The 13,240-nt window shown below is 43.4% G+C and overlaps 1 protein-coding gene across 3 annotated transcripts in view; it reads left to right on the forward strand.

The window, feature by feature from the left end:
- LOC147445801 (nicotinamide adenine dinucleotide transporter 1, chloroplastic-like) overlaps positions 1-9,480 on the forward strand; it is a 49,774-nt gene extending 40,294 nt beyond the window's left edge. For all 3 annotated transcript variants that reach the window (XM_086525185.1, XM_086525187.1, XM_086525186.1), the window contains exons 7-10: positions 7,646-7,740; positions 7,823-7,911; positions 8,497-8,591; positions 8,662-9,480. In XM_086525185.1, the coding sequence (XP_086381311.1) occupies positions 7,646-7,740; positions 7,823-7,911; positions 8,497-8,591; positions 8,662-8,988 (606 nt within the window). In that variant the 3' untranslated portion in view covers positions 8,989-9,480. The remainder of the gene's footprint in view (positions 1-7,645; positions 7,741-7,822; positions 7,912-8,496; positions 8,592-8,661) is intronic.
- The last annotated feature ends 3,760 nt before the right edge of the window (positions 9,481-13,240 follow it).

A 13,240-nucleotide genomic window follows, 5' to 3' on the forward strand; every position in this document is an offset into this window, starting at 1 on the left:
AGGGAACCTATTCTTGATGGGATTCTTGTTCAGTGCACGGTAGTCGATGCACATACGCCATGAGCCATCCTTTTTGTGCACGAACAACACTGAAGAATAGAATGGGGATGAACTGGGCTGAATCAGTCCCTTTTCTAACAGCTCTTGTACTTGGCCCATTATCTCTTTCTGCTGAGCCGCACTAACCCTGTACGGAGGCTTATTTGGTGGGCCACTGCTTGGCACCAAATCTATCGCATGGTCCTCGGGTCTCTCTGGTGGTAATTGAGACCGTAATGAATCAGAAAAACAGTCACTATACTGTTGTAAAAACATTGACCTTTCTTTATCTAGCACAGATAAATTTGATTCATCACAATCTGACACTTCACGTGCAAAAACCAAGTACGCAGAAAGATGCTTTTTCATTACAGAAGTAATAGCAGAAGCTGATACAGTGGGAATAGACTCCCCTTTAAGCTTTACATCCAGAATTTGAGTCTTTCGCCTGCTTTGTACAGTGATCTTTTTGTTGTAGGCATCGATGATTCCCTCCCTGTACACGAAACAACCAAGGAATACCTAACAACACATCACATCCGTCCAGTGGCATGATGTAAAATTCTTCAGCATCTACATAGGACTGGATATGTAGACGCAACTTTCCAATGATGGGTGTCACAGCCTCTGTATGGCTAAGACATGCCAAACCTGCCTCTGCTGTATACACCATCTCTTCAGGTCTGATTCCTAACTTTGAAGCCAATTCTGGGGAAATGAAGTTGGCTTTGGCACCTGGATTAAAGAAGATAAGCACCGTGTGATCCCTGACCTTTCCCAATGCTCTGCAAAGCTCACTTGCATCTGAATTTGGCTTATCGCCCACCATATCTGGCACTAGACCAGCCATGGGCTTCTTTCCTTTTCCTGTCCTCCTTGTCTTCAGAATCAGCTGACCTTTTCTTTGTAGGACAGTTGTAAGCAATGTGGCCAGGCTGCTCACAGATAAAGCATTTGTTCTCTGACCTCAGGACCTTCTTTTGCTCTTCCGACTTGTGAGGAAAACGTCTTTTCCATTTCTTCGTTTGTCCCTTTTGTGATTCAGCCGTGGCTTTATCTTTCCCTGTGTTGGCTGGCTCCCGAGTCCCTTTCGGAGCCTCCTTGGGAACATACTTCTTCGTTGAATTTTTCTTGGTTGATCCTTCCTTGACGCCAGTATTGAATTCACAGTCTTCTCCCTTGAGCAAACCATTGCCAGTGTTTGCTACCTCGATGAGCTGCGTCAAAGTAGTGACTTTGGTCTTCGTGCAGTATTTTCTCAATCCTTTGGGTAGGCCACAACAATACTTTTCAATCTGTTCTGTCAATGGCACAAACCTATAGGACGTTACTGGAAGTAGAGCTTTCCAAAACTTCCGATTGTAGTCATCGAGATTCTTGCAAGTAGCAGCATTAAGTTGGTGCCATTCTATCATGACATCTGCTTCAAAGTCATCAGATAACCATGCTGCTGCAAAAATCTGCTTGAAGTAAATCCATGTGGACGGAGCTTGGCCTTGAAGCAATAAAGTTGTCCACCATTGTCACGCATTCCTTGTCAAGAAAGTGGCTGCCTTGCGGACCTTTGAAGCCTCTGTAAAGTTTCCCCCTGCATAGGCCTTGTCAAACTGCTGGAGGAATGAGAGTCTAGAGAGCCTTCTTCCTGTCATCAAACCCTGTAAAGGTCATGAAAGTTACACCTTTGCCACCTTCTTTGTACGGAGTTGGCTTTTCCAGCGGCGTTAAATTGTCATATGGAAGTGACTGAAACATGGGAACACTGTTAGGGTTTATTTGTGTTCCCTGACCGCAATTAAGTTGACTTGGAAATGCCATATTTGGTTGCTGATTTGTAATTCCAGCCATACCAAAATTTGCTTGTGGCATCCCAAATTGGCCCTGAGTGCTCTGAAACCCTGGTAGCATGCCCGTGACACCATACACGGGGTTAGGCATCATCGTTTGAGCACCCCCTGAACACTGTTCCTGGCGTGTAAAACTGATTTCCAGGTGGATGACCAGCCATGCTCTGGAATATCGATCCACCTCCAAAATAGCCAGGGTGTATTGAAGGTGGTGGGAAGACCTGTTGCATAGCCTGTAGGTTGCTTCCCTGCCCATTAGAACCAGCTATAGGCTGCTGAAAGGTGGCGGGCTGAACTGGTACAACTTGAAAGACTGGCATCTCAGCCACCTGTTCTTGCACCTTAGGCACAGGTTGTGGAGACTGCATGTTCTCTGTCAAGTGTACAGGTGTTTCCATTTACTGCGCAGTATGAATCACCTGTGCTTGAGCCTTAACAGGCTTTTGAATATGATCCAGTGACTCAACTTGCTGAGACGCAACAGGAGGTTGCAGAAAGGCTAAAAACCTCGGGTTCTGCATTACTTGTGTCAACATAGCCACAACAGTAGCCAACTGGGTCCTGAATATATCATCATCCGTCTGTGGTGATCTTGAGGACTCACCCACTTCATGTGTCTGTTGACCCTGTGAAGAGGAAACCTCTTCAGTCACATCATCTGGTCTGTCAGCCATAATTGCAATTCCCTGTGTCTGGTCTATGATCCCCTGTGTCTTCAAGCCCAAACTGACCAAGGCTCACTTCTATGGGAAAAAGTGATTTAATCCCGTCGATGGAACCATGAAACCGGCCTGTTCAATCCAAAAAGGGCGGTAGACTTTAAACTTAAACCTTATTCGCTTTCACCCATTTAATTTGTCGTCCACTTTACCTGTACTTTCAAGACACAACAAAGGGGAGAGGGATACAGGCTGCTAGATTGCACCTGTATGAGTAGACCGACACCAGATTGGCCCCTAACTTAGGGGCCCCTTTCGGTATTTCTTTATTGTTTAAAAGAGGGAATAAACGCTGTGGTTCCCTACAAGCTGCCCCGCACAAACTGGGCTGAATTTCAACTGTTCCGGCCCGATTTCGGCAGCATAATTGTACTAGGACCCTTCACAGTCAGTATTCCCACGCATTGACTGACTTTCCCGACGCATACGGGCACTTTGCAAAACCTGGTGAGAATCTGCAGCACGCTGAATTCTCTGTCTTCAGCCCCGAAAATGCGCCAGATTACATGTACAGCGGTCCCCTCGCATCCCCGAACCTTCTTGGGGCATTAGGGACCATTTAGGGCCAAAACCCTAAACCTGCAAAAATACACAGCAGGCTGTAATTTACTGTTTCGGGCTCCGTTTCGCGTGCCGGTCGCATCCGTAGCAAGTCCTCGAGCTCCCGCACCTGTAGGGCTACTTGCCCTTCGAATCGGACGAGATTTCTGGCAGGAAACCTCTCCGAATTCACCTGTACCTGCGGGGGATTAGCCGCTAGCTAATCCAGTACCTGTGCAAGAGGCTCTTGCCTCGGCGATCGCGCATGAACCCACACAACTGTACATTGGTCAAATGAAAAGCCCACTAGTGGGGCATAACATACTGCCATAGGGGAGAGAGAGGGCAGTGCGTAGCGTGTAGGGCATCATTCCTGCCACCGCACCGTACATAGGAGGGAAAGCAAGCACTCCATAGCTCTTAACCTGTGACAGAAGCTGAAAATGAGCCTCTCCCAGCTTAAAAATCAGCGTCACTTCTTGTTGCATGAGGAAAGTGCACCAGAAGGTGCCACTTGGCACATTTATAAGCATTTTCCCGTTTCGGGGTTGCCGCCTAAAAATCTCCCAACCGGTTGCCCAGTTGACTTCACGGCAGAGTAAGAAAATGTTCCCCTTGTCATTCCGGAGGTAATGACGCAAACACATTTTCAAGTCCCAAAATAGCAGCTCCCTAAATTTTAGGAGATGTTGCCATTGTATCTTTCTAGGTCATCTGACCCTCTTTGTACACTGCAGCCACACCCAGCACTGAAATGTAGCCTCTGTAACAAAGGATTCCAGTTTGGCTAGTCAATGACCCCACTTGGCTAACCATAGTCCTTGTCCAACTTTAGTGCTCTCTTGCCCTCAGAGGCCTAGACTCCCTCTGGACAGTTCCACACTAGCTATGCAATGCACGGCAGTTAGATTTCCCGAGGGGTGTTTCCAAAAAGTGAAAGTAAATAGATAATAAGAAAGAAATCAACAAAAAGGATAGATAGTAGTCACACGCTGGTGACAGTCCTTCACAAGATTCCGGACACTGTTGGCGATCTCCCTCGATGCCATACAGTTCGGTACCAGTACTTCACTTTAAAAAGGAGGGGATGTCACGGGTACATCTAACCCTATGTGCATGTGGACAAGCTACGTCATGTCTAGGGTTCAGTTCAACTTAGGAAGTGTTTTGACACCTTTGTGAGTCTGTTCGTAGGCAGTGCATGTTCGGGTACTTAGAGTAGTTGCATTTCCTCTAGTTGCACACAACATGATCATCATATTACAGTCACTACCCATCAGGAGCATTTTACAGCGCATAGAACCTATTTCCCCTATTTTAGCCATTTTTCACTTATTATTATTAAGTGACTTTGTTGGGAAACTGGGTAGGGCAACTTTGGCAAGTTAATATATAAGAAAGCTAGTGCTAGCACTTTCTAGCAAAAGAGGTAGGAGGAGTCCAACCACTCACATTGCACCTTCTCAACAAGACCAGCGTTTTGGCTCAGGACCAACCTAGCGTTTTTCATCAGATCAGCCCTGGCGTTTTTGCAGACCACAGATCAGCCTAGCGTTTTTGCAATTGCAGATCTACATCAGTGTTTTGTATATTCCCGACGACAAAACCATCCCTAGCAGTAGCGTTTTCAGTTTTCAGCAGTCAGACTCGGCACCGCAGCCCCCAAACCTTGCAGCTCTCACCTTCCTGCAGCAGCAGATCCTCGTGGCACGGTCAGATTAGCCAGCGTTTGCAGATTCAGCCCGCTATTCACAGATTTCAGCATCTGCGTTTTCAGTGCATCGTCGTCGTGTCGTTGTCATCGCCGTCGTCACCGACTTAATTGAGTGTGTGTGTGTGTGTGTGTGTGTGTGTGTGTGTGTGTGTGTGGGCTCTATTTTATTTTAATGTCTTTAGGTCCCCTTGGCCCATCGGACGGGGTCCCATATGTTGGTAGGACTTCTCCTTCTTTTGTTGTTTCTTCTTCGTAGGCTTTAGGCCCCTCGGCCGGAATTTGCAAGTTGGCTCCGTTATTGAGTGGCTTGACACGTCAACGGTTTGTGACTTTGCATCAAAGGTCGAAAAGTATTCTTGACTAAATTATCCGTTGGACCTAGAGGCTAGCTTACCTTTATGTTCTTTTTTGTGCCCTGCGACCTGTTGGTAGCCCCGTTGGCTTCCCCGATTCATTGGTACCTCAATCTAAATGGTTTGAATTCTTTGATGAACCATCAACTGAGTCCCTTGCTTCATTGGAACCCTCAGATGGACTATCATCTGATTCCTTACTTCTATGGAATCCTCTGATGAACTTTCATATGGTTCCCTTGGTTCGTCGAAACCTTCCGACGCACTATCATCTGATTTCCTTACTCATCCAGAATCCTCTGATGAGCTTTCATCCAGCTCTCGTTGTTTTTTCTCTTCACTAGAAGACTCTTGCCCTTTTAAGGTGGACACTTGCTTGTCCGTAGGATAAGTCAATGAGCCGGCATGCATACCTCCGTAAGTAGAATTAGACATTTGTTGCAGACAATACCGTCGAATCTTTTTTGGCAAACCACAACAAAACCGCTCAATCTAGTCCCTCACATTGAACCTCCGAAACGAGGACACTGGCAAATAGGTATCCCAAAATCTCTGGCGAAGAAAATCTGGGTCATCTTTGAAACGAACACACTTCTGGGATCTTCTTACCACCTCAAACTAGAGAGGAGCTTGTATGGTGAAGAAAAATCTAGATCATCCTTGAAACGAACACACTTCTTGGATCTACTTACCACTTTGAAAGTCGACTTTCGGCCCAAATAATTGGGGAAATTTGTTGACTTCCTCTTCTTTCGAGAGTGCTTCTCGGTCTCGATCAATGTGTTGACTCGTGGCTCTACAGCTTCGTCAAACTCTTTCTATGAGTACAACTTCTGCTTTTTTGCACCCAATTTTTATTTTTGCTTCCTTACCGACTTGAGAGGAGCTTGTGTGGCCTTGCGCCATCTCGAATGCATCTTATTAAGCGGGTAATTCTTCAAGTGCACATATTTCGGTCTTTGGAATACCTGATCAATCTTTTCATAGACGTCTCAACCTGCAGTTGACGTTCCTAATGATTGGCCAACATCTTCGGACTCCCTAGGAAAAGGCCTACTCCCGTTGGAATCTCTGTTGGTTCTCCAGCTCCCACACTGGGTTACTCTTTTCTTCACCTCCGTGGCGACCAAAAGTCATAAGGGTGTCGTCTCTGTTAGATTCTCTGCGAGAATCCATGTGTTGTAGAAAGGATCGGACCCTCCATAGAAGAAAAATTGGTTTGATTGATACCACTGTTACAAGCTTACTCCAAGCGAGAAATCAATAGCAACACACGAACAGAAAGTGCAGAATCACTGAAGTTGACTAGAGAGAGGGAGAGAGAGGAGAGTCGACACGGCACGATGGAGTTTCGAGCCAAGACGCACTGGCCCCAAAGACTGGTGCCTCTTTTGGTGTTTCGCTCTTCGCAAAGTACAACTCTCGAGGGTCCAACGCTGCCCCAGATGTCAAGCTTTTGATAATTTTGGATTAGGCCCCTCTGCCGGTGCTCCATAAGTTGGGTAGGGTTAGGTTTTTTTAATTAAAAACCCTAATCCCTTCTGTTTAGGCCCCTCGGCCACACTTTCTCAGTTCAATTCTTCAAGTTAGAGTCCCTCTTGTCCACTTGACCATTTCTCTTCTAGTTGGCACGCCACATCATCGCTTTGTGACATGCGTCCTATGTACAAGACTTCTAGTATGATTAGTAAGGTGCATCGGATAGAATTAGTTAGTGGACCTCCACAACTCTTTTCCTATGCTGCCAAGGCTTCTAGCCAATTTGTTGACTCTTCATGTTTCAATTTTGAAGCAAAGTCTCAATGCTTATGAGGTGCTAAGCTAATGTTGACTTTTTTTTTTGTCATGCCAAAAGACTAGACCTAAAAGAATAATTAATGCTTTTTTTCATTGTACGTGATGTGCCAGCTTTGACTTAGTCCATTCTGTACCATTCTATTAGCAGGCGATACTAGGACCGAACACTTAGACCTGTCAAGTATGGCCTGAACGCTCAGGAATGGGAAAGCACGCAGATTGGCACATTTAGCTTTAGGATGATTTGGTGTACAGGCTCCCAACCTTGAAGAGTTTGTCTCGATGTCCTCCTATCAATACGACAGGGTGGAATGCTAGTCGCTTGCTTACTTGATGATATTTGCAGAGGTCAGGATGATTTGAGGATCAAAGCCTGTGTCTACCATGGGCTCGCCTCAAGACTATTAGTACTTATGTGTTCCTGTGGAACACTTTCATTCATATGGGATGTTGGGGAGCTTAAGCTAGTTTGGGGAGGCGCATAGGATTACTGTGTCAAGAGTGATGGGACACTGATCTATAGAGTCATTTTTCTTTTCACATTCAGCTCTCATCGTACATAGGAGCCTATTACTAGTCGTATTTGTGTAGTAATCTGTTGATGGAATTAGCTGTTGAGAATTTTGGTCTTCTACACAGACACAGCAACTGAGGCCAGGTCATGTTCCCTATACTAGTACTGTCAATGCCCTTCAAAGGATATATACTGAGGAGGGTATTCGTGGTCTTTACAGGTGATTATAATGTGTCTCTTCCTTATATTCTACTTCTAAGCAAGGAATGCTTTGACTGTATTTCCACCTTGTGATCTGGCAGTGGAATTGTACCAGCTTTGGCAGGAATCAGCCATGTTGCAGTGCAGTTTCCAGTTTATGAAACATTGAAGGAACGTATTGCTGAAAAGAGTGAGTTTTATTTCAAAAATTTTAATGCTGTTCCTCTAGTTTTTTCATGTTTTTTTGGTACTTGTTTTGTGAAGGGTGCTTTTAACTGTTTCATCGCACGGAGTAGTTGTGATTGAAATTTTTAAAATCTCTACTCTAGTTAGTGAATTGTTTAATATGTATGCCCATAGCTGGAGTTGTTCTGGAATTAGAGACTGCGACCCTAAGGTATGGAAGGACTGCAGATTTTTAAATGCATGGAGTAACGTGTGAGATACACGGTTCTTTCCCGGTCTCTTGGAGTGGTCTTCAGGTTTATTTGCATTTGGCAGCTTTCCTATCACTTATAAGGGGGGAGACTCTCATTCTTTACCTTGATTTTCCTTGTATGTAAACACCAAAGAACCTTTGGTCGTCTTTTTGGCTCTTAATTTTTTGCAAATTTCTCTTTATAGTTTAGTTACTTGTCTATGGAGCCATTGATCTAGTCTGTTTGTTATATTTCCAGCTGTTTGGAACAGAGAGTTTCTTTAATTTGTAACATTTGGGGTGTTTCTCCTGTTTTATTTTTTGATCACTAAAATTGTCTCTTTGAATCCCCAAAAGAGGGGGTTAGCACAGATCACTTAAGTAGTGGGGATGTTGCCCTGGCCTCATCAATTTCCAAAATCATGGCATCAACACTGACGTATCCACATGAGGTATATTAGGGAAACTTTTATTTAAGTTGCTTTTGAGAATTGTCGTTTATTCATGCCAATCCTTATGCAGGTTGTGCGATCTAGATTACAGGAGCAAAGCCACTCCAAAAATGCAGAAATTCGTTACAGAGGAGTTCTCGATTGTATAAAAAAAGTGTATATGAAAGAAGGTGTCCGAGGATTTTATAGTGGCTGTGCAACTAATCTTATGAGGACAACACCCGCGGCAGTGATTACATTCACCAGTTACGAGCTCATTTGCAGAAAGCTAGAAAAACTGTTTCCTCCTCATCAACAGCCCACATCCAACTCATCTCAAAGTTATCCCAATGTTGGGAAAATAGTCGAGCATCCGGTTCCACTGGAAGACGGAAGAGTTACTCATTTGCAAAAGTGAAAAACCGGTCCATTGAAAGCGCGTGCGCTCTTCACGTCATAATTTTTGTACAACGGAGGACTTGTATGTGTTTTGAGTTCTTTTTTTTGTGAGGGGTGCATGGTGCTTGATTTGTTTAGAGGGAGATGGGCATGAGCCGGTGTCTGTACAGTACATTGGCTTCCCGCTTGGCTTCAATTTCCCGGAGGGGCAGTTGCATCAAGGCAGGCAGCAAGGTCTCACATTATGTTGATTAAGCATCTGTGGAACACATTTTCGCCCAAGCAATTTTAGTATTCACTTGCCTCATTGTGGCAAGCAGGTGGTGGTTGCATCAAGCGAAGTTGCTTGATCCATACAAGTGTGTATTTTACAATTCTGTTAGTGTCCGAGCACGGTAATATCAATCTAGATCATTTATGGAAACTTACGAAGACATTGTCTTGTGATATAATGAATCCCACTCATGCTACTTATGTAAAAGTTATTAAAGCTGTTTACTTTTTGTAACCATGGCTATTGGTTAGTGAGTGCTTTGATATTGGAGTTTTTTGAGAGTTGTCATCAGAGCAAGGAAGGTTTATTTCTATTAAAGTTTTGTTAGTGGTGGCAGTGATTCTTGGAACTTGGTTATTGGAATTTTCTTTCTCTGTTCATTTTAGGGGAAGGATTTTGCACACTCGTGCTTTTTTTTTTTTGATTTTTTTTTTGAGGTACAGCTGAAAATTGAAAGATGCCGCCTGTTATCGAACCTGGGTTTTTATGGACAGACGTCCACCATAACCGCTAGATTGTGGCACGGTTGGCTTAACCACTTCTGTTCACAATAGTTTTAGGAACATGAAGCTTCCTGGAGATTGCTTTTCCTTAGTCATCATCATCTCTATATTTTGGTTAATGTTGCTACTTCGAACTTCGGTTTTGTTTGTTTTACAAAGTGAGCAAACAAATCATTTCTTTACTTCGAGCTTGCATCATTATTACTTCTTTAGGCATTGGATGAGGGACTGTGTCATTGCTCATATAAGGAAATCTGAATTGGGTGGTTGTTACTGTCTGTCAAGGTACAAAAGCACATTCACCATCTGGAAAAGTGTGCCTCAGCTTAGCCTTGAGCTGGTTGAAAAATCAAAACTCCGCTTGGAAAATTCAAGGAAATAGAGGTGAATGGTAAAAAATACCAATTATTTGTGAAAAATTTCCTCTTAGAATCTATCCTATAGGGAATTTTGTATGTTTGTGAAATTGATTTTTCCTGCCCACTGCTCGACCTCTCTCTCTCTCTCTTGCCACACACATGGGTATCATGCACCCCCTCTTGGAGAGCGTGATCTTGAGTTCCAACATATTGAGTATGCAAGTACTTTTATCGATTGTTTGCCACAAAGACATGTTTGATTTAACGTTTAAGAAATCAAGTTTGACCACAATGAATGCCTGTACATTAATAATTCTTTTAGGATTTCCGTTCAAGGGAATTAATTCAAGATAAGGAGAGGGTATGTTGTACCTCCTTGCATATTCACATGAGGCAAGAGATACTAGCAACTAGGTGGGAATCTATTTTGGCCCGATGTACATTCTAATTGATTTTGGTAACTAAGAAGTAGCTACTTTTTGATGATTTTCAAGTTGAAGCACATGCTTATTGAACATAACAGCAAAATGTTCATCTTTCTTGTTTCTAAATTTCAAATTCAAACAGATGATCAATTATTTATTACTGTAAGATGTTGCAAGGTGAGCTGTGGTCCCCTTAACCTTGTAAAGAGACAATGGCTTGTTTACTACTCCAATAAAGATCCAAGAGCTTTCAATAAAGCCCTTTCAAAAAACATGCCCCACACTATTGGAGTCGGGTGTACAGGAAAATTCAATTCACAAACATACAAAATTCCCTTAAGAGTAGATTCAAAGAGGAATTTTTTCACAAATTAAGTCTATTTTCTTGAATTTTCCAAGCAGGTTTTCCCCCTTCAACAGGTTGTTTTGATATTTCAGCCGGCTCAAGGTTAAGCTGAGGCACACTTTTCCCGAACATTAAATTATTAAAGAGAATAAAAAAGCTTGCAATTTCTAGGCAAATTTTGCTATTTATTAAAAACGTGAATTTGCTAACGGACTTTTGAATGCAAAGATGGAAGTTTGTTATAGTTTTTTGTTATCATATACAAAAGTTATGTTGATATTACTAAAATCTTGGCATGAGTCACTTTTTTAGACTGCTACGAGAGACCATTGATGATTAATCTATATCTGATTAGCCAAACTTCATTGAGAGGCCCGGACTTAATCTACAGTCCCTCATGACTTGCAAACGTGAACCACAAGAAAATGGCAAGTCTTTTGCACTAAAAAGATTAATACCATGTCTTTAAGGGTTAAAGTGTAGTAAATTCTTACCTAAAAGCTTTAGTCATTGACAATAGTAAAGACAGAACAAAAGCACTAAAATATCATGCAACTATAATGTTTGTTACTGATCAACATTTCAATCTTTTTTGTAGCAAATCATGAATATCCCGTGCGAGGTGATACAAATGTTGGTGAGCGCTACAAGGTCACTTGGTTGCACTTGAACCAATTACCCGGATCACGAGAGCCGAGTGCTCAACCGACCAAGCTAGTTCCTTTGGATGAGACATTTCAAATCTTTTTTTTTTTCCAACTCATAATAGTGAGTGTATATGTATATGAAACAAAAATGTTACAATGAAAGCCATGCTTGGATCGAGCCATGGCATCTACCGACAACCAACTATCCTAACCATAAGACCATCACATACATCAGGTGAAAGAGGGAGCCATCCTAAGACCGTAAACCGCGGAGCCATGACTGTCTTGAGGTTGCCACCAAGGAGAAGGGCTTGTCACAACAAACCCCTTGACCCCAAGCTAGAGCACTTGAAACTAACTGTTGAAAAAAGAGTCATCGTCTCTTCTTCTTTTAAGTAAGCTAACATTGCTAATGCTAATCTTTTCTCCCTTAACCTTAACAATATGGTTGACGAGTTCTATTTTTTCATCCTGAGCACCACTTGCAGTCAGCTCAAGCTTGCAAGATTCATTGGACGCCGATGTCTCAATGGCAAAGTTATCAATCGGCTCAGGTCTATCCTGCATCTCCTCAGTCGGGCTCTCATTCTCTTTGCTTTCCTTACCAACACGTTCGACCGGCACAAATGGTTCCTCTTGCACCTCCACTGCAGGGCAATCCATTCATCTCTTTAGCCACCTCCTCGCTTGCCCCACCCTGTCCACTAGTATTTAATTTCATTATAGTGGCATCCGTTGAAGGCTTGACCTCCCTAGTGAGTTGCCTCTAACTTGTCCTAACCCTCGGAATAGGGACAATTTTTGCCTCAGGACAGTCCCTAGCATAGTACCCAATTCTACAACACTTGTAGTAGCATTCGAGAACAAAGGTATGCGCCAACACTACCCATGTTCATATCCATATATTCAGGGATATGTTTGCTCATATTCCACAGTGTGCACGCCTTAATGTCTAGGCTCGGCCTTACTCGATGCAATTTCGGAATAAACAGCTTCTTGCACAGCAAAGCAAGTATAGAGTCAACATAATCCTGCAATCAAAGAGGAAAGCTGTTGAGCGTTACCCACACCGGGCAGTAGTCCATAAACTCTTTGTTCGGAAAAGACTCGGGTGTCCAAGGCATAGCGTAAGCAAAATGCGAACCTCCCCATATGCTTCCTCTCATAGCCAGACCTTGAACAATTTGCTCTGAAGCACATCCTGTCAATAGAAGCCTTTTCGGACTACTATGAAATGGCAGACCGCATTTATGTTGTAGTCGCCGCCACCCACTCTCATAAGCCTTGGGTTGTCATTCGCCGGCCCATAAAATATAGCACTACTAAGTGAGTTGAGCATATCTCTAAGCTTTGAATCGCGCTTCAAGACTAAAATCCTTCTGTATCACATAACCATCTTCCACTTTATTTTATGACTTTGCCCGATCGCTTCGTGCAATTTCTTCTAACAGTGTTGAGACAAAAGGCTTCAACATCTTCTCCGGATTGGCGGTATTTGTCTTTGCATCACTCATACTTTTCCTCCCCTCCGCTAGGAAAACGAAATCTGCCCCCCACCCATCGGGATTAGACAACCCCTTGCCATCTAGACGGTTGTGAAAAGAAAAGAAAATAAGCGTGCTATTACTCCCCGCTCCCCCGACACCTCACTACCAAGCACCAAGAGACGTGCCCGCCAAGCATTTCTAACGTATCTCCAAATTCCTTCAGAGGCACC

The sequence above is a fragment of the Adiantum capillus-veneris genome, chromosome 12 (assembly GCF_014529385.1).
Source record: "Adiantum capillus-veneris isolate H3 chromosome 12, ASM1452938v2, whole genome shotgun sequence".
NCBI classification, from domain to species: domain Eukaryota; kingdom Viridiplantae; phylum Streptophyta; class Polypodiopsida; order Polypodiales; family Pteridaceae; genus Adiantum; species Adiantum capillus-veneris.